General features: G+C 39.2%; 1 protein-coding gene across 1 annotated transcript in view; it reads left to right on the top strand.

Annotated features, from left to right (window-relative positions):
• LOC126095766 (elongation factor-like GTPase 1) overlaps positions 1 to 22,203 on the top strand; it is a 591,625-nt gene that overhangs the window by 142,397 nt on the left and 427,025 nt on the right. Inside the window, exons 13-15 of the mRNA XM_049910570.1 lie at positions 8,759 to 8,892; positions 15,963 to 16,108; positions 20,805 to 20,940. Of these exons, the coding sequence (XP_049766527.1) occupies positions 8,759 to 8,892; positions 15,963 to 16,108; positions 20,805 to 20,940 (416 nt within the window). The remainder of the gene's footprint in view (positions 1 to 8,758; positions 8,893 to 15,962; positions 16,109 to 20,804; positions 20,941 to 22,203) is intronic.

The raw sequence follows: 22,203 nt of genomic DNA, 5'->3' as shown, positions 1-22,203 counted from the left end.
TTGATCTGTTAGGTAGTCTGAAATCTGCCTTCTATTACTCTTGCTAAACAGATAAACCTTCCTCCCTTTTTTTATATTCCTATTTACTTCCATATTCAGGGATGCTGCAACGGCCTTATGATCACTGATTCCCTGTTCTGCACATACAGAGTCGAAAAGTTCGGGTCTGTTTGTTATCAGTGTTATCAGTAGGTCCAAGATGTTATCTCCACGAGTCGGTTCTCTGTTTAATTGCTCGAGGTAATTTTCGGATAGTACACTCAGTATAATGTCACTCGATGCTCTGTCCCTACCACCCGTCCTAAACATCTGAGTGTCCCAGTCTATATCTGGTAAATTGAAATCTCCACCTAAGACTATAACATGCTGAGAAAATTTATATGAAATGTATTCCAAATTTTCTCTCAGTTGTTCTGCCACTAATGCTGCTGAGTCGGGAGGCTGGTAAAAGGAGCCAATTATTGACCTAACTCTGTTGTTGAGTGTAACCTCCACCCATAATAATTCACAGGAACTATCCACTTCTACTTCACTACAGGATAAACTACTACTAACAGCGACGAACACTCCACCACCGGTTGCATGCAATCTATCCTTTCTAAACACCGTCTGTACCTTTGTAAAAATTTTGGCAGAATTTATCTCTGGCTTCAGCCAGCTTTCTGTATCTATAACGATTTCAGCTTCGGTGCTTTCTATCAGCGCTTGAAGTTCCGGTACTTTACCAACGCAGCTTCGACAGTTTACAATTACAATACCGATTGCTGCTTGGTCCAAGCATGTCCTGACTTTGCCCCGCACCCTTTGAGGCTGTTGCCCTTTCTGTATTTGCCCAAGGCCATCTTACCTAAAAAATCTTGCTCACCCTTGCTCACCAGATGGTAGAGTTTTGTCAAGACTGGCTCTCCCAAGGCTGTCAGTAGTTCTAATGGAATGTTGTCTACTCCCGGGGCCTTGTTTCGACTTAGGTCTTTCAGTGCTCTGTCAAACTCTTCACACGGTATCATATCTCCCATTTCATCTTCATCTACATCCTCTTCCATGTCCATAATTCTGCCCTCAAGAACAACGCCCCTGTATAGATCCTCTATATACTCCTTCCATCTTTCTGCTTTCCCTTCTCTGCTTAGAACTGGGTTTCCATCTGAGCTCTTGATATTCATGCAAGTGGTTCTCTTTTTTCCAAAGGTCTCTTTAATTTTCCTGTAGGCAGTATCTATCTTACCCCTCATGAGATAAACCTCTACAACCTTACATTTGTCCTCTAGCCATCCCTGCCTAGCCATCTGTCGATCTCATTTTTGAGACATTTGTATTCCTTTTTGCCTGCTTCACTTACTGCATTTTTATATTTTCTCCTTTCATCAATTAAATTCAGCATCTCTTCTGTTACCCAAGGATTTCTACTAGCCCTCGTCTTTTTACCTATTTGATCCTCTGCTGCCTTCACTATTTCATTCCTCAAAGCTACCCATTCTTCTTCTACTGTATTTCTTTCCCCCATTCCTGTCAATTGTTCCCTTATGCTCTCCCTGAAACTCTGTAAAACCTCTGGTTCTTTCAGTTTATGCAGGTCCCATCTCCTTACATTCCCACCTTTTTGCAGTTTCTTCAGTTTTAATTTACAGTTCATAACCAATAGATTGTGGTCAGAGTCCACATCTGCCCCTGGAAATGTCTTACAATTTAAAACCTGGTTCCTAAATCTCTGTCTTACCATTATATAATATATCTGACACCTTCTAGTATCTCCAGGGTTCTTCCATGTATACAACCTTCTTTCATGATTCTTGAACCAAGTGTTAGCTATGATTAAGTTATGCTCTGTGCAAAGTTCTACCAGGCGGCTTCCTCTTTCATTTCTTAGCCCCAATGCATATTCACCTACTATGTTTCCTTTTCTTCCTTTTCCTACACTCGAATTCCAGTCACCCATGACTATTAAATTTTTGTCTCCCTTCACTACCTGAATAATGTCTTTTATCTCATCATACATTTCATCAATTTCTTCATCATGTGCAGAGCTAGTTGGCATATAAACTTGTACTATTGTACTAGCCGTGGGCTTCGTGTCTATCTTGGCCATAATAATGCGTTCACTATGCTGTTTGTAGTAGCTTACCTGCACTCCTATTTTTTTATTCATTATTAAACCTACTCGTGCATTACCCCTATTTGATTTTGAATTTATAACCCTGTATTCACCTGACCAAAAGTCTTGTTCCTCCTGCCACTGAACTTCACTAATGCCCACTATATCTAACTTTAAACTATCCATTTCTATCTGACATTCCACGCTCCGATCCGTAAAACGCCAGTTTTCTTTCTCCTGATAATGACGTCCTCCTGCATAGTCCCCGCCCGGAGATCCAAATGGGGGACTATTTTACCTCTGGAATATTTTACCCAAGAGGACGCCATCATCATTTAATCATACAGTGAAGCAGCATGCCCTCGGGAAAAATTACGGCTGTAGTTTCCCCTTTCTTTCAGCCATTCGCAGTATCTGCACAGCAAGGCCGTTTTGGTTAGTTACAAGGCCAGGTCTGTCAATCATCCAGACTGTTGCCCCTGCAACTACTGAAAAGGCTGCTGCCCCTCTTCAGGAACCACACGTTTGTCTGGCCTCTGAACAGATACCCCTCCGTTGTGGTTGCACCTACGGTACGGCTATCTGTATTGCTGAGGCACGCAAGCCTCCCCACCAACGGCAAGGTCCATGGTTCATGGGGGGGGGGATTTGTTAAATAGAGCTAACATAATCTGTGCATGACAGTATAAAAAGAAAGGTTAAATGGTAAAACCAAAGCATGTTATTAAAGGTTCTATGTTAATAAATTGCTAAATAAAAATGGAAGTAAGATGGTAAATTAATCATCCGACTCACTGCCCTATAAGAATATTGAAATAATAATGAAAATGATGCACTATATTGGTATCAGAAGTATGAAAGTTGAACAGAAAATTTATAATTAGTACTAAAAGTAGACCTAAAGAAACAAATGATAACAATACAAAACTCTTTAAGAAAATTGCGATAGTTTAAGTGTGAGAACTGAACAGAAAATTTATAATTACTATTAAAAGTAAACCTAAACAGGCAAATGGTAATAACATGAAACTTTTTTAAGGAAAGTGTTGCAAAAAATAAATTGTTTCTCTGCAAAATAAAGACACAAAAATAAACACACAAACAAAAGATGCAAAAGAGTCAGCTTCTCGTCCAAGCCTAAAGTCGACAGAGGGCACATTGGTTCCACATGTTAGTGGTGGTACGTCGACAGCGTCTGTTCCACATGTTCGTAGTGGCTGAATCAGTAATATTTCAGGCTAACAACATGGTCTTATTTTGGAAATTCAAAGGTGAGCATAGATTTCCTACACCCTACAATTCACAACTTCAAATCTCAAAATGGAAAGTTTGCATAATGGATGCACTACCCCAGGTCATAACTTTGATGAGAATCTGCCATTACATCTTGTAATGCATTGAGACTGAGGATTCCGCAAAGTTCTACATTTGCGGTGGTGATGAAATGCACTGTACTGAAAAGCCCTCTAAGCTTAAGTTCAAAAAGAAGTACTACTTTGGAATGTTAAATGTAAATTCTCTTTTGAAAATTGGGAGACAGAATTAGTTGGAATTATTTCTAGAGAAGAACCATATACAAATTTTAGCAGTGCAGGAAACAAGATTCATAGATGAGAATGTAGTTGAATTGGCCACAGTTTAGCGGTGGCAAAGGGCAAAGTAGACCACCCTGTGGCACAACATGCAGCTGAACATAACACACTTGATTTCAATGTGTGCTTCACTACCCAAGCCATCTGGATCCTTCCACCCACCACCAGCTCTTCTGAAATTCACAGATGGGAGTTATCCTTACAACACATTCTCCACTCCTGTAATTATCCTGACCTCAGTCTACTATAACATACTGTCCCCACACCCTACACCCAACAGTTTCCACATCCTTTGTCCTATCATCTCCTCCCCATTCTCATCTTCCACCCTGTTTATTTGCAGCCCTCTCATCTCCCTTTTTGTTCCTTTTTCCGCCACTTCCCTGCCCCACAACCTCCTGACACTGCACCTGTTGGCAGCCTAGTCCCTTCACACTCCATCAGACAGCGTTTGTCTCTCTCCCCACCCATACACTACTATCCCTTCCCCTTCCCTAACCCCTCCAGATAGCTGCCTGCATTCCATGAGATGTTGCATTCCGGCCCAAGATGACGGAGTTGGCAGTCATGTGTGCGTAATGTATGCTTGCTTGCTTCTGTGTGTGTGTGTGTGTGTGTGCGTGTGTGTGTGTGTGTGTGTGTGTGAGAGAGAGAGAGAGAGAGAGAGAGAGAGAGAGAGAGAGAGAGAGAGAGAGAATGAGTATGTGAATTTTGCGTGTATGTCTCTCTTTACTAACAAAGGCTGTGGCCGAAATCTATATGTCTTTTAATCTCTCCTGTCTGTAACTTGATGTGTCTGTCTTTTTCTACATTGTTGATATTTGTACCTGGAGTTTCCATTGTTTGATTTTCACTCACTAACTGCCATCTTATGTGGTCATCACATATATACGAGTAAAAGACAATATCACTATAATGTATCCATGTACAAATTAAATGCGGTTACATGTTGGACATTAATCAAAATTATTATTAAGCCCATGAAAAATGGAAGCTGGCATTTTTGATCGAAATACTTCCATCAAAAGCTAATGTTTGGGACAATTAACTTGGCAGTCATCAGCTTCAAGTTTGTGGTGTCATTGTAACTTCTCTTGTGATACTTCCTCATTCCCCACAGAATTGGGCTATAACTATCTATATGATCCCTGTCACATTTCTTGTAAGAATGCTTAATAATAGCATATTGTAATCTGACAAATTGCGTATGTACCTGGCACACCAACATCCAGGGGATTTTTCATGGTCATAATCACTGCGATCATCTCCATGCTACATGCAGTGCTCATTTGCTGCAGCACAAGGATCCAGGATGCATTCACCTCAAGGCTTTCTTCTTTCTTGTTGAAGTTATAGCCATGTTTGTCAAAAGTATTGTTTGTATAACTGTATCTGTTAATTTCATTATTTAAACAAATAATTCAGCCTAACCTTTGTGGTAGAAGGAACTGTTAAAAAGAAGGGATTTTTGGATGTATTCAGTGAACTGAATGAGTTACATTTTAATTGCAATTTCTGTAACATAAACATTGAATGGTGTATGGTTTCAGTGCCTATTATTATGAGGATATATAAAGGACCGATTTTTAGCCCTAAGACAGTCAGTCCACGGCTGATTTTCAGACGAGATACTTTTAGTGGTTGCATTAACAACAATGCATCAACTTAACATTGGAATAAGTGTAATACAAATAGGCCAAGTGTTAAAACAATTAATGACAAAGTCTGTTTAATTTATTTGAAAATTAGTGTCACACATGCCGTATTATTCTGCAAGAACTGTGAACTGTGTGGTTAGGTTTTTACTGCTCATAGATGTTCAACAGCAAACTATTGTAGTGGTATGCTGGTGTTGCCTGCAACCTATTAATGAGGCTTATCAATGTTTACCAATAGTGAGCTGGCCATATAATTGTGTTATATGGAGAGGGGGGGGGGGGTTGTGAACAGTGAAAGTAAAGAACTGTGAAACGCAATTGTGCCACTGCCGGCTACATCATCTACAGTAGTCAGTGTTGGAGTTCCAACCCTCATTTTTTAGTCAATATAACAATGCAGTATGTTGACACTCAGGACTATCAACGAAGAAATAAAGCAGGCGAACATCTTACACTGTCTCAGCAAAGAGGGAATCATGCCCAGTGATTGGAATGTCGCTGCAATAGATTCCTTATCCCACCCAACGAACTTACCTGAGTTACAGGTGGTTTGGGCAGAATCATTATTATTCCAAATTCTTACCCCATATGGCCCTAATTCTGCAGTCCCTCATCAGTTCCATAAAAAGGATGTGCCTTACAACTGGACCACTGCTTGTGACCAGACTTTTACCCAACTGGAAACCTTGCTGAAATCTGCCCCTTGCCTCACGCCATTCTCTTCCAGTTGCCCATTGGTTGTGGGCACCAAAGCATCTGCCTATGTTATTGGGGCGGTCTTAACACACAGGAATGAGGATGGCTCCGAAGAACCTATAGCATACATGTCCAAGACATTGACACCCACACAGTGAAACTATTCCTACTGAAAAGGAGGTATTGTCAATAGTGTTTGCCATTAAAAAGTTTCATGTCTACCATTCTGGTATAAATCCTCTCTAATAATGGATCACAAGAAGTTGATGGCATTATTCGGGCCACATTCCAGCCTTCCAGTGCAAACAGCCAATGCCTCCAACACTAGGTATTGTTCCTGAGTGCATACAATTATACCATCAATTATAAGCCCATGGAATAGCAGTCCAACACCAGTGCATTGTCATATCTACCATCTGGTCCAGACCCTGATTTTCACCAACAGAGATCCTCTGCTTCTACATTGATTCCGATCAGAAACAAACATTGGATGGTTTCCCCATTATGGTTGCTTGTGTAGCCGCTGTGCTGTGCGACCGCACACTGTGGCGGGCCCTCCTCTACATTACTGATGGCTGGCCAACTTACCTTACCCACCAGTTGATGACCAAGGTCATCACCTGGAAATATATTTCTCATAGGCTGTTGGTTGTAGATGATATAATTGTATTGAACATTGAGACTGATGTGCATTAGGTGGTCACCTGGCAGAGTTGCACCAACAGATGTTAGCTTGCTGCACTGGGGACACTGGGGGATGTTCCACATGAAGGCGTTAGCTCACTGACATGTTTGCGAGGCAGGGATAAGCAACAACATTGAAACTGTGGTCCATGGCTGCACAACATGTGCCCAGTGCCAGGCAGCACCCCCAAAATCTGGCATTCCCTATCCTACCACACCTCCTCCCCCCGCCACCTCCTCTGGGAACACATCGATCTTGATTATGTAGGCTTGTTATTGGGATCAATGTGGTTGCTCATTTTGGATGCTTACTCAAAGTACCCGTATGTTGTATAGATGGCATCCACCATGACCAAACCCACCCTCACTACCTTGGCCCAGATTTTGGCCATCGAAGGATTGCTTTGCACGTTAGTCTCCAATAAAGGGCCACAGTTCATGGTGTCCACCTTCAGAGATTTCTGTCAGGCTAATGGCATAAAAAATATTTACAGCTGTCAAATCCTCTGCCACTGGTCGACCCTCACCCTATTTTTGAGCATACAGTGAACCATGCCGATTATCAATTGTAGTGCCATTGAGCTACTCCACAGGTGGGAATTGTGGTCCCTGCTTCATCTTCTGATGCTGTGGCCTTCAGAGCCGTCCCAACATTATGCGCCAAGTGTGGTTATGTAGGCTCACCCCAATGCGAGTACTGAGGACTGGATGCTGTGATGGGAGTAAAAGCCCAGAGGCAGCGAGCTACTTTTGTCCAAACACATAAGGGACCTGAGCACTGGCACCACAACCAGCTCTAGCCTCAAGTACAGACATTGAATCTGTCACCACCTCCTTCACCACCTTCTGGTGACAGTGTGATGCCATGGGTGGTATTCCTGGTGGTTGCCTGTGACTCCCCACAGTTCCATTGATAATACATTCTGCAACTTTGTGGATCTATGGAACCCCTGGCACGCACATCACCAGTGATGTCCTGATGGATGCCACCAGCCACCCTCTCTTCCTGCAGTGGGCATTCAATGGGAGCGGGTCTTCACCCATATTGCTGTCCAGGGCATATTCTCCCATACACGCCTGTTTTTGGGGAAGAATCTGGTATCTAGCCCTGTTGTAGTTGAATGCCTGCCAGAGGGAATGGACCTAGATGGCTTAGTATTGCCACAGAGCTACTCTTGCCACATGGATACATTGGCCAATAGTATTCCTCGTGGGAAGTATAAATACAGCCTCCCAGCGAACGGGTAGTTGGTTCTGTACTCATGTCTGATATTATCAGTTACTATTATCACTGTACTACAGACTATTTTATAACAACCTCCTGTGGCAGTTGGTTCTTCTCTCTGATTACATTTTTGATTGTTCTCTCTTTGTTCTTGGCCACAGACATTGTTGAGATAAAAGTTTTTGCTTTGCACCTCTTTGATGCATATGTTGCTTTAAGATTGTCTGTTTCATCTGCTGTGTTTAGGTCAACTACCAAATGGTATCATGTTCTCTTCTGCAGGCAGTCCTTCCGCCTTGTGGCTTCACCCGTTTCTCTCCTAGGCTTTGACGTGCATGCTGATATCTGCCTGTTCACAGATATAGCAGTGATGGCCTATCACATCAATTTACACAAGAGCACAGTGTCTCTCAAGGAAGCAGTTTGAATCTGAATCTGTTTTTGATTGATATAGATAATACTATTTCTGTGATAAGGAACCCATTCAATGGTCCTTGTTTATGGATGATTTTTTTTTTAAATTTATGGCTCTTCTTCCATTTTCAGTAACCACAAACAATCATATCCAACAGTTAAGATACTAGAGGAATGAGCAGAAAGCACATTTTAAATTTTCTAGTGAGATATCTGTATCTACTTTTTTTAAAAATCATTGACATAATGCTTTTAATGTAGCTGAATTGTGTACAAGAGGCACTTTTTTTAAATTCCAACAAATCAGTGAGATTTTAGAGCCTAATTCCTGATAAAAAGAGCTACCAATATTTTTTTTATTTTTTTTATTTTTTATTATTTTTTTTTTTTTTTACAGGTATCAGTGGTTTAGAGGAACACATCCTGAAGTCAGCAACATTAAGTTCCACTGTTGCTTGTCCTGCATTTACAGAGCTGTTAGTGAGTGCTGCACCTATTCTCCGAGTTGCTGTAGAGCCAGCACACCCACAGGTGAAACCAATATACACTTCCCAAGTCTATACCTACATTATTTTTGTTCAAGGTAATTTTAAATTAGAACTATGTAATTAAGACATGTCAAGTCACAGACAGTCACGATTAAAAGACACTCACATATAGCTTTCGGCCACATCCTTTGTCAGTACACACACACAAGGAAGCACACATCACACACACATGACTGCCAACTCCAGCATCTTGGGCCAGAATGCAACATCATGTGGGATGCAAGAAGGGGAAGGGATAGTAGTGTACGAGTGGGGGGAGAGACGAACGCTGTCTGGTGGAGTATGCACGGACAATTGTGTGACAGTCTTTTTGTATTGTCTTTTTGTGACTCTGCGTCTCTGCGATATGGTGAATATCCTTTTCATTTTAAAGTGTAAAATTTGGGATTTAAAAATACATAATCAAACCATTCTTTCTAGGTCAAAAATTATATGTAAATAAAGCATGGTTGTATTGTAAATTTAAAAAAAAATGTGAGAGGTACAATTAGTTAGTTTCATGTTCCATGGATCATTTCTGTGATGTATTTTAATGATGTGGAATGTTATTCTGTTTCCCCAGAACATTTTTCCATATGACATTACTAAATGAAAATGTGTCAGCTTACGAATCCGCAATTTGCAATGATTCTAAGTGCAAATGTGGCTGAGCTACGTTTTTGTAGGAGTTTCAAAAGGTGCTTTTCACAGTTTCAATTTTCATCAATAAAGACAAATAAGAATTTTAAAGATTCCACCCTATTTATTGTTCCGTCATCGTGTGTTATACTTGCCATTGACGTAGTACCTCTGGACGTGCAGAACTGAATGTGTTGTGTCTTTTTAAAACCGAGAGAGAGATCATTCACAGACAACCAGTCAGTGATACTTTTAAGAGCATTGTTTTTTATTTCTTCTGTTGCTGTATGTATACTCGAACTGATTACAATACTTGTTGCATCTGCAAAAGGAATCACTTCTGCTTGTTGTATATCAGACAAGAAGATTGCTTACATGCATGAGGAAGAATAGCAGACCTAAGTGTGACCCATGGGAAATCCGATATGTTATTTCTCCCTAATCAGAATAACCTCCACTGACTTCATTGGCTGAGTTACTAAGTTCTTTTCATTAGATATTATGTTATCCATCTTAGGTAAGTCAAAGAAAATATCAGCTGGCATTATTTAATGTGTTAATGGTTTTCTCAGTGCAGAAACTTTTCTGAAATCCAAACTGTCATTTACAGAGGATATTATTGTTGCTCAGATGAGATAATGTTTTAGAATACATCACCTTCTCAAAAATTTTGGAAAATTATATGAGTTGTAAAACAGGTCATTAGTTATTGACAACTCTCTTATCATACTTCTTAGAGAGGTGTTTTACACTGGCGTATTTCAGTCTCTGTGGAAAAATGACTTGAATTAGTGATACACTATATATTTCAGATAAGGTGGCCTATTATTAGTATTTTATCCATCTTATTTAGCAACTGCAGTTGTATATATCAAAATAATCAGCAACCATTTGCATAAAAGAAATTTAATTTCTTAAGTGGTTTGCATGTAAAGGAGGAGCTGCAGACAGAGAAGTGTTCTGATGAAGAGGTCCCAGTATGGGAGTTTTAATTGTGTGAGAAGGATGAAATATTGTAGCATGAGTAGGAAATGTAGTCCCCTTAGGCATTAGATTGGGAAAGATGTGTAGATGGGAGACACAGTTTATTGAGACTTACTGTACAGAGTTTAATTACACTGGAAAGGTTACTAACCAAGAGGGTACAGGGCTGTTTGCTTCATATGCTAAACAAATGCAAACATTTAGGTGCTATAATATTAAGGATGAACTAATGTTCTTTAAAAATAAATGAAGTAATGTTATTATTAATAGGTTAAAACATATTTTTATAGGCCTAACATTAGAGTTGAACAGATAATGAACAAAACCAGGCATCTAAGAAATTCTTTGAGGAACAGGTGTCTGTGGAAACATCACAGCAATATGCTGTGTGCATCATATTCTTGACACTCACAAATAATGTGATAGTTATAACCTTCTGAAGAAGAACACTAAGTACCTGAACCTGGTTAAGAAATTTAATGTAACTGGTTGCTGATTATTTCACTATATGACCTGTTATATAGGAACAAATATTTATTAGTCTGTTGGAAACACCATTAAATCCTGTTGAGCTTTTATTTGTGAGAGAATATATAATATTCTTCATTTCAGAAAGAGAAATTGGTGATACATTCATATGATTGAATTTTATGAGAGTTACTTTTCAACGTACTGCTGTGATATTTCTCTTGAACTGTTTATATTTTCTATTGCATTTAAGGAATGATTATTAAACATATTTTCTACTTGTTACTTATCATTTATAGCCCTCCCATTTAATTCGATAATGATATTATCCTGTTCTGTAGTGATTGTGCTGTCGTTCATTTCACTACATTCCAAATAGCCTTAAGTCTGTTGTCATGTTTGCTGATTTTTGACATAATGTGCATGTTCCTTGATTTCAATCACTTTTCTTATAAAATTTTGAGGTGAGTAAGTGACTCCATTAAGAGAAAACAACAATCTCAGAAATTGTCTCTTTCTGATGTCAAAAAGAAGATAGATAGATAGAAATCCTTGTACTTTTCATTCCACACATCCTTAATAGCAACCCTCAGGGATATAGAACATTTCTTAAAAACAAAAATATATAATACATATTTACAAAAGAAGTGCTCGTGGTATCAAAGGAAAATTCCGTTGAGAAAAGTAATAAATTCTGAGACAGAATTTCTGGCGTAGAATTCATTGCAGGTGGTATGGACAGACAGTTTTGTGAACTAGTTCTGAAAACACTTTCTGAAAACTGAAAGCTATTTTGACAACCCCACACAGTGGAAATATTTTAGATGTGTAGCTACATACAGGCCTAACCGTATCAACATTGCCACAATAGAGACAGGATTAAGTGATCATGATGTCATCAGAGGGAGGATAGTTACTTAAGTTCATAAACCCATCAACAAGGGCAGGAGAGTGTTTACTCTGGAAAGAACAGAAAAGGAGTTGTAAGCATTCTACTTGACAATGTATGGACATCATTTGGTTCAAATACGATAGACATAGAGGGATTATAAGCAAAGTTTAAACTTTGGACACTATTCACTGAATAATGTATCTTGACTAGGAGTGATGGGTACACCTATGGCCTTTTAACATTGTTGCACCTGATGATGTGACTTTAGACTGCAAAACCAGATGTGTATCAATAAAACAAGGATTTTACTACCTGTCAGCAGATTCTTTTTAACACCATACCTTTCAACAGCTGTGAATGCACAGAATATAAAAAATATATAAAAAAAAACTTTGTAATAGTTTGAACTGATTGTAAATTGCACGCTGTACTGAGAAAGTATATTAGAAACAGAAAAGATGTACTGTGATTAAATAATAAAATTTTGAAAATGCTGAGGAAGCAGAGATTGTTGCACTCTTTGTTCAAAGAAAAGGATGTAGAAACCTCAACAAGCAAAAATTATTAGAAATTCATGCATCTACAAGAAGTTTGATGTGCAGAGCACATAACAATTTCCATCGTTATAGCTAGCAAAAGATCTTGCTGAGAACCTGAGAAAATTCTGTTCCTATGTAAAATCACTATGTGGAGCAAACATTTCTAACCAGTCACTCAAAGACCAGTATGTTGTGGCAACAGAACAGAGCAAAAGAAAAGTTGAAATTTTAACTTTTTGACTATTGCACAAACTCCCATCTGGAAGATATAGAGGTAGGCATACCTGTCATAGAGAAACAACCGAAAGAGGTAAAAGCAAATAAGTCACCACTTCTCGACGGAATCCCAGTTCCGTTTCGTGGAGAATACTCTTTAGCATTGGCCTCTTACTTAGCTTGCATTTATCAAAATCCTACCCAGTACAAAGAGAAATGATAATTAAATGGACACCCTAGCTGCAAACAGGCGTTGATGTACTTCATTGCGTACATGTTGAAAACATGTGCCCCGACCAGGACTCGAACCCGGGATCTCCTGTTTACATGGCAGACACTCTATCCATCTGAGCCACCGAGGGCACAGAGGATAGTACGCCTGCAGGGACTTATCACTTGCACGCTCCCCGTGAGACCCATATTCCCAACATGTCCACACCTCTACATTCGTAGTGTGCCTAATAGATGTTAGTCCGTCATACTCATTACTCGTGGCAGATTAATCTACCAAGTCCTGTATGAGTTCGAGCATAGCATGTGCGTTCGCACAAGAAGGCCAATGGCTGGGAAGCCATATTTTAACTATATATGATGGTAGTATCTGTCATTTCTAGCAAAGCTGCATGGTCATATACTACCGTCAAATATAACCAGTAAAAAGTCACAAGTATGGGAAATTTTATGGAACTCCCTTATTTAAGAAGGGTAAAATGATGGACCCACAAAATTACAGACCAATACCCTTAACATTGATTTGCTGCAGAATTATTGTGCGTATCCTGTTTTAATGTAATAAATTTCTGTGAGGCAGAATAGCTTTGTCCACAAATTAGTATGGATTTTAAAAGCGCTATTCATGCGAAACCCAGCTTGCTCTTTTCTTACACGATTCCTGTGAGCCATGGATGATTGACAGCTGGCAGATTCCATATTCCTGGATTTCTGGAAAGTGTTTGACACAGTGCCCCACTGCAGAATGTTAGCAAAGGTCCAAGCATTTGGAATAGGTTCCCAAATATGTGAATGGTTTGAGGACCTCTTAAGTAGCAGACCCAGTATGTTGCCCTAGATGGCAAGTGTTTCTTCAGAGACAAGAGTACTGGGGTTAGTAGTATTCTGGGAAACGTGATAGCACTGCTCTTGTTCATGTATACATAAATGAACTAACTGACACGGCTGACAACACTGTAACATATGGGAAAGTGTCATCATCTTGTGACTATAGGAGGATAAGGGATGACTTAGACAATAGTTCTGTTTGGTGTGATGAATGGCAGCTTGTTCTAAGTGTAGAAAAAATGGAGGTTGATGCAGATGAATAGAAAAAACAACCATGTAGTGTTCAAACATAGTACTTTGGTGTGCTTCTTGACACAGTTATGATTGTTAAATATCTCTGCATAACATTGCAAAGTGGTATGAAATTGAACAAGTAATTAAGGTTGGTTGTGGGGGAGACAAATGGTAAACTTCAAGTTATTGGGAGAATTTTAGGAAAGTGTAGCTCATCTATAAAGGATATTGCATAATGCAACACTAGCGAGACCCATTCTTGGATTAAAAGAAGACATTGAAGCACTTCAGAGACATGCTGCTAGATTTGTTGCCAGTAGGTTTGATCAGCGTGTGAGGATTAAGGAGATGCTGTGTGAATTCAGATTGAAATCTCTGGAGGGAAGACGAAGTTCTTTTTGTGAAACGCTATTGAGAAAATTTGGAGAACTGGCATTTGCAGTTTACCACAGAATGATTCCCCTGTCATCAATATTCATTTCGTGTAACAGCCATGAAGTCAAGATGAGAGGAATTAGGGCTTGTATGGAGGGCTGTAGATAGTTCTTTTTGCCACACTCCATTTGCAAGTGAAACAGAAAAGGGAGGTGACTAGTAATGGTACATGGTACTCTCCACCATGCACCATATGGCAGCTTGCATAGTGTAGGGACACCCACTACCAAGTTGCTGAAAATGCTGTACATCTTAACTCAAGGCACCTGATTGCCTGCTACACCACACTTGCTATTTGGATCCTCCTACCTGATACTAATTTCCTTGAACCTACCATTTATCATATATATATTTTTATTTATTGGACCTCATTATTTTCTTTAATGCTTTTATTTTTTATTTCTTTGTGTTCATTCTCCTCCCTCCCCTCCTTTCGTCTCTCTTCTTTTCTGTTGTCCTACTTCATTTCTTTAAGTCCTACCTATTTGTATTTCTCACTTTGTACTTATCATCTGTGGACTAAAGCTGGTGCAGTATGCAGCAGAGTACCATGTCAAACCTCCAGCTCTCTGTGATACCTCCCCATTCATCTTTGTCTACCCTCATTCTAACTACAGGTGTCCAGGTGTCTGAGTGACATGCAACTTTTTTTTAACCTTCCCCAACGTATGCCTCTCTCCTCCCGAGGATGAAATTAGTAATTCCAAAAGCTAGGATTGTGTCATCACTTTTGTTCTTATATTCTATATTTCTATCAGCAGTACTAAACATTCTCTCTCCTGAAGGTAAGTCTTAGGGGACATCAAAACAAGCCTTAAGAAGATCCCAGCAGAGAGAAGAAACATTGAATATCTTAGAATTTTGATGGGGAACATGATGAAACCTAACATCTCAGAAGATTTTACCTTCAATTAATAGTCAATGTCTTTCACAAACACTCTTGATGTTGGATAATTTGGGTGCAGTGTCTTACTACTACCTCCACATCCTGACCCTAGTCAACCTTTCTTTGCAGAGCTAGCCAATGTGTCATATGCTGCCTGTGGTATAATTCAGATGTGGCACCGGGGGATAGGCATGATGCTTTCCCATTTGTTGTTAGCTTTGCAGATCTTGGAGCTGTTACTTCTCATTGAAATAGCTCCTTATTTGGTGGTACCACGAGGCTGATTACACCTTGTTCCAGTCTTCCCACCCAGGAAAAATCCCAGGTGGTACTGGGAATTTAACCTGGATGCTCTGCTTTACAATCAGAAATGCTGACCACTCAGCTGCAAAGGCAGTGAGTTAATAGAAACAATAAATGCCAAAAGAAGTCTGTGAAAAACCCCCTTACCAAATGAAGGGACAGTTGCTAAGGCAACCAGGAGTAGTTCACTTGGCACAAAAAAGGTGTTAGATGGGGAAAATTTGGCCGCTGACAAAACTTAAGGCATATAACACTTAATTTTAACTGCATTATGTACAGTTAGTCTGTAGTTGTGTAAAAATCAGTACAAATGGAACTTAATATCACACTAGTAGAAAATCTGGTGACTGTTAAAGAAATGCACATTGAAATGCCACTTGCATGATTGTATATTTTGAATGTATAAAAATTTTTTCCAGGACATGCCAGCTCTAGTAAATGGCTTGAAGCTGTTGAATCAAGCTGATGCATGTGTTCAGGTATTTGTGCAGGAAACAGGTGAACATGTGCTAGCCACTGCTGGAGAAGTTCATTTAGACAGGTGCATAAATGATCTCAGAGAAAGGTGAGCCTCTTTTATGTATTATGTTTATCATGCTTAATATTTGTTCTAAATGATTAAAGGAAAATCTCATATATTAAAAAAATGCTGTGACTTACCAAGCGAGAAAGCACTGGTAGATAGACACAATAAAAAACACACAAACACACACACAAACAAATCTCAAGCTTTCGCAACCCACGGTTGCTTCATCAGGAAAGAGGGAAGGAGAAGGAAAGACAAAAGGATGTGCATTTTAAGGGAGAGGGTAAGGAGTCATTTCAATCCCGGGAGCGTCTATCTACCAGCGCTTTCTCGCTTGGTAAGTCACAGCATTTTTTAAATATATTTTTCCCATGTGGAATGTTTCTTTCTTTCTGTGTGTGTGTGTGTGTGTGTGTGTGTGTGTGTGTGTGTGTGTGGTGGCTGGGTAAAAAAGAAGAAACACTGTGTTTGCTCAAGGTGGAACCTATACAGAAACAAATGTATTCATAAATAAATATGGACTCAAGAGTGAACTTCATTCTCAAGACTACAATTTAGTTTTCCCTCACGACTATATTTCACTTATGTGTGGCAAGAACTGAACTTCCATCTCTAATACAATCAAATCAAAGGGAATAAGAACTTTTTTTATACATGATTACCTGTGCTTTCCTACATTTCTTAATTAAAAGGTGTGTTTGCTGACATAAAAAAGTAGCATCAGAAGCAGGAAAAAAGTTGAATCTCAACATTTAATAAGGCAAATGTCTTACTTTTGGAATTGTGATGTATGATGTGGAAAAAGAGAAGAAAATAATTATTAAATAGAAAGATCGTGGAGATCCCACATCAAAGTGGGATGAAAACTACTACTATTATTGCCCTTTTTGGTGAAGATAAAGAGATCATATATTTGTCTTTAGACCTTTTAAAAATTTCTGGCATGTGTACACTTTTTTAACATTCCAAATATTAAATGCATTTGAGAAAATCTATTACACAACACACATTTAGTAGCATGCAAGCACTGAATCGTATAAAAGAATTTTTAGTGTTTAACAACAATGTGGAAAGGATAGACTGCTGTTCATCACATAGAGGAGGCACTGAATCCTAGAAAGGCTCAAAGAAAAAGAATACATCCTGTTTGTTTGTGCCTGTCCGCTTATGAGTGCCTTCTCTATGTGGTGAGTAACAGTCTACACTACAGGTCAAAATTTTTCATCACCTTTCACAATAATAGATTTTTGGTTAAAACAGGGATTTTGTTTTGAAAATCATATTAAATCCCCATTCTGATAATAAAACAAATATAAACATGTAAATATTAAGTGCCTCTGTTGTGTATTTGACTGGTTGTTTGCATAGAGAGGTGCTGATGGGTATATACGACAACACTGATATGCCTTTACCTAAGATGATTCCTTTCACATAGGATTCAGTCCTCCAGCTGTCTGTGCAGCAGTCAGTTCCCATTAGGCTACAGTACACCTTGTGCATCTATCACTGTTTTTGTATACCTAATCATGTTCATACCATATTACTCCCTAATGAAACAGAAGCAGGAGACTGGAATTGAAAAAGAAGTTCTAATTGTAGCTTTGCATCAGGATGGCTGTACTAGTAGGACAATAGCAACAAAAATTGGCATAGCTCAATCTACCATGGTGTATACAGTACAATGGTTCAAGCAAATTGGTGCCAATACAAGTGTTTTGTGATATTGTAGACCCCAAGTAAGATCGTACAGAGAAGATCGGTTCATATGTGTGTAGAGTAAACATCAGACAACTCGTACTGCAACACAAATACGCTATGTAGTAAATAGTGTGTGAGCAGCTCCAATCTCTGTCTCAACAGTGCAATGCCATCTTCACCAAGAAGGTTTAAAATGGTACACAGCCGCCAAAAAGCTTTTATTATCCAAACAAAATAAGATGAAAATATTGCAATGAGAACAGAAACATAAAGCCTGGAGTGTGCAGCAATTGTCCAAGGTGTTATAAACAGATGAATCTAAGTTTGAAGTATTTGGAAGCCATTGTTGAATGTTTGTTTGTCAACTTTGTGGAGAATGCGTGAAGAATCAGTGTGTGACACCAATGGTCAAGCGTGGTGGCAGGTTGGTCATGATGTGGGGATGTTTTGTGGGTGATAAAGTCGATGATATAGTGAGAATTAATGAAACATTAATGAAGGAAGGATGTCATAGGATATTGATCAATGATTCAGTTCCATCTGGCAAGAGACTTATTGGTTGTGGATTTGTTCTGCATCAGGACAATGATCCAAAACATTTTTCTAAATTGTGCAGTTGGTATGTAAATAGAAAAGACGTATGTGGAGAACTGAAGAATATGGTCTTACCAAGTCAGACACCTGACTTAAGTCCCATTGAACTCTTACGGGATGAAGTTGATAGGGAAGTCAGAAAACTGAGGTCATCAAATTTGGAGATCTGTGGAATAATTTACAGATGTGTTGGACTGCAGCATCTGCAAAAGCACTACAAAAACATATCTCCTGAATGCCAGGCATTTGTACAGCTTTCCTGATGGCAAAGAGTGGATACTTTGAAGAGGCTAAAATTTAAACCACATTTTATTGTACTTAATGATAGAGGGATAAAATATTCATTTTGATCATCAATTTAGTGTGTATGGTATGTTTGTACACTGAAATAAATTACATAATTTTTATAACAGGTGATCGAAAACTTTTGACTGGTAGTGTATCCTCTCCAGTAGTGTATCCTCTCCAGTAGTGTATCCTCTCTGTATTGTTGTCATTGCATCACAGACTTTCCATTGTTACATTTTTTGATTTTGATATATACATAAATGGTACATACATCCAGCAGCATTACAAATTTTTATGTTGGGATTAAACTGAGAGTTATTAGAGAACTACTTCAGTGGGTGTGCAAGCAAAAATTAGGTGTGACAGGTAGGCAGTGGACAACAGAAACTGTGTCAAAAATTGATCATTGGTGAATTACATAAATTTACATTTTGCGTACATACATGGATGGAAATGGATACACCATACACATTAGTGGCTCACACGCTGATATCCTGTTCATGAACCTAGTGGTGTGTTTTGCCATTTACATTGTTTGACTTGTTGATGAAGTATCAAGTGTGTATCTTCGTCATGTGAACGGCCGCAATGAATAATTATGAAATCTAGTATTTGGTTGTGTCATGCTGTTGAGCACTGAAAGAAAAGAAAGGAAATGGAGGTAACTATAACATACAAGAGCAGGGCCTCAAGCCTTCACACTGTGGAGCAGCTGAATAATGGAAAATATGGGTTGTGGTTTTGTTTAAGTAGCTGCTTTGTGCTTAATTAATCAGTTTCCATACTTAGCGGAGTGAGTAGTTTAGCACTAGTCTTAATTTATTGTTGTTCTAATGTACACAGCGAGCGAGGTGGCACAGTGGTTAGCACACTGGACACGCATTCAGGAGGATGACGGTTCAAACCCATCTCTGGCCATCCTGATTTAGTTTTTCCATCATTTCCCTAAATCATTTCAGGCAAATGCTGCAATGGTTCCTATGAAAGGGCATGGCCGATTTCCTTCCCCATCCTTCCCTAATCCGAGTGTGTGTTCCGTCTCTAATGACCTCGTTGTCAACGGGATGTTAAACACTAGCCTCCTCCCCCTTCTCCTCCTCCTCCTCTAATGTACAGAAGGAGCCTGCAGTGGCTGTTTCTACCAGTTACTACTGTATAACTTGACTTGATCCACATCACTGATGACTCTCCTTCATGAAATGTTTTATGGGAAATGATGTGTGAATGAATGAATAAAAGTTTTGAATTCCATACAGAATTTGTCCAATTTACTATTATGAAAATCCAACACTGTATTTCTACCATAAATTAGTGACCAAAGTCACAGTGGTAAGGAACTCACAGGAAGGATAATAGGAATATAAATAATAGGAATATTTTTAAAAACTTTCAGAATGAAATGATGGTTCAGTTGGCTTTGTCAGTCTGCTGTTTCAAGTACTAGGATGGACTGGAAAGTGTAGGGATAAAATTGCAAGAAATAGCCATTCCCTGTTTTGTTAAATTCCATAGTGTGAAAGGTATTTCACAAGTAGTTTTGTGGAATAACAAATCATTTGATATGAGGTGAAGATTTATGGTATTTGTATCAGTTATCCTAGGATTTGATGTCCACATGCTGTTAACATACACTAAAGTGAGATAGGGAGAAGCTTTAGAGCTCAAGCACAGTATGAACTGGGTACCATGTGATCTATGTTTCTCTTACCTTGATTTATTTTTTTTTTACTCTACATAATAGCTTCAACTGTGAAACTAATTTAAATTGCTATATAACACAAAATATGAAAGGTACATACACTGCCCAATGTCCTAAATCATTTATCATTACTTTGGTACATAAAGTCCATCCAGCCACAATTTCTTTCTTAATTCTAAAACTAAGGTTTTGTTCTCATCTCAAAATAATCTTAGTTTGCATTGACTGTGAACTAAAATTGAAGCTCTGAGAACATGGAGCATCATAAATTCAGAACTTTCTCACAGGCCAGGGTTAAAGGATTTTTAGGACACTTATACCAGATGATGCCAGTATTGGTTTTCTTACATTATAAGCTTACTCTGTAAATGCATGGAAATTGTCCAGTCTTCTTCAATGTCCAGGGGTGATCATGATGCATTCTATTCATTCTTTGATGGATTTGATTTTTTATAGGTATGCAAAGGTGGAAATAAGTGTCTCTGAACCAATAGTTCCTTTCCGTGAAACTGTTGTGGAACCACCAACAGTTGACATGGTGAATGAGGCCATAATAGAGCAAAGTAGTGCTTCTAGGAAAGAAGTTGGTGCTGTAAGTAATTTCTGTTTATTGCTGTAGATCTACATTTTAATCAACTTTAATATTATGAAAAAGAAAAATTACTACACACCATACAGAGGAGATGTTGGGTCACAGACAGCCACAACAAAAGGCCTTTTACCTGAAAGCTCTACATGTATGGCAGTCTGTTTGTTGTGTCTGTCTGTGAATCAACATCTCCTCTGTATAGTGAGTATCAATCTTTCATTTTTCATAATATTGTCAGTATATCATCCTGGATTTTCCATTGTTTGATTTTAGTCAACTTTGACTTTTTATTGGTTGCATCTGGAGAATACATCAATTTGTTCTATAGTAAAATAATGTTAGCTACAGCACTGTTTTTTAGTACATTCTGTGTAGGAGCTCAGCAAAGTCTAGTTTTTACTTATACATTCCTGACATCATTCCCATGCACTCAGTGCCGCCTTCTGTATCCCTACTAACCTCCATAATATCCTTGTCAAGTTATAATGTTCACAGACCACCATCTCTGCACCAATATTCCTATGCCTGCAATTTTTCACTCTGTGAAACGTGTCCCATGCAAGTGCTCACAACCATTTACTCCAACATCACCACTGAAAAAACCTACAATATCAAAGGCAGAGAAACGTATGAAAACACTAACATGTCCTGTTGGGGAACAGTTACAACTGAGCATCATAATACACTCCTGGAAATTGAAATAAGAACACTGTGAATTCATTGTCCCAGGAAGGGGAAACTTTATTGACACATTCCTGGGGTCAGATACATCACATGATCACACTGACAGAACCACAGGCACATAGACACAGGCAACAGAGCATGCACAATGTCGGCACTAGTACAGTGTATATCCACCTTTCGCAGCAATGCAGGCTGCTATTCTCCCATGGAGACGATCGTAGAGATGCTGGATGTAGTCCTGTGGAACGGCTTGCCATGCCATTTCCACCTGGCGCCTCAGTTGGACCAGCTTTCGTGCTGGACGTGCAGACCGCGTGAGACGACGCTTCATCCAGTCCCAAACATGCTCAATGGGGGACAGATCCGGAGATCTTGCTGGCCAGGGTAGTTGACTTACACCTTCTAGAGCACGTTGGGTGGCACGGGATACATGCGGACGTGCATTGTCCTGTTGGAACAGCAAGTTCCCTTGCCGGTCTAGGAATGGTAGAACGATGGGTTCGATGACGGTTTGGATGTACCGTGCACTATTCAGTGTCCCCTCGACGATCACCAGTGGTGTACGGCCAGTGTAGGAGATCG

This window comes from Schistocerca cancellata, chromosome 8 (genome assembly GCF_023864275.1).
Source record: "Schistocerca cancellata isolate TAMUIC-IGC-003103 chromosome 8, iqSchCanc2.1, whole genome shotgun sequence".
NCBI lineage: Eukaryota > Metazoa > Arthropoda > Insecta > Orthoptera > Acrididae > Schistocerca > Schistocerca cancellata.
This window is presented reverse-complemented; position numbering and strand designations above follow the sequence as displayed.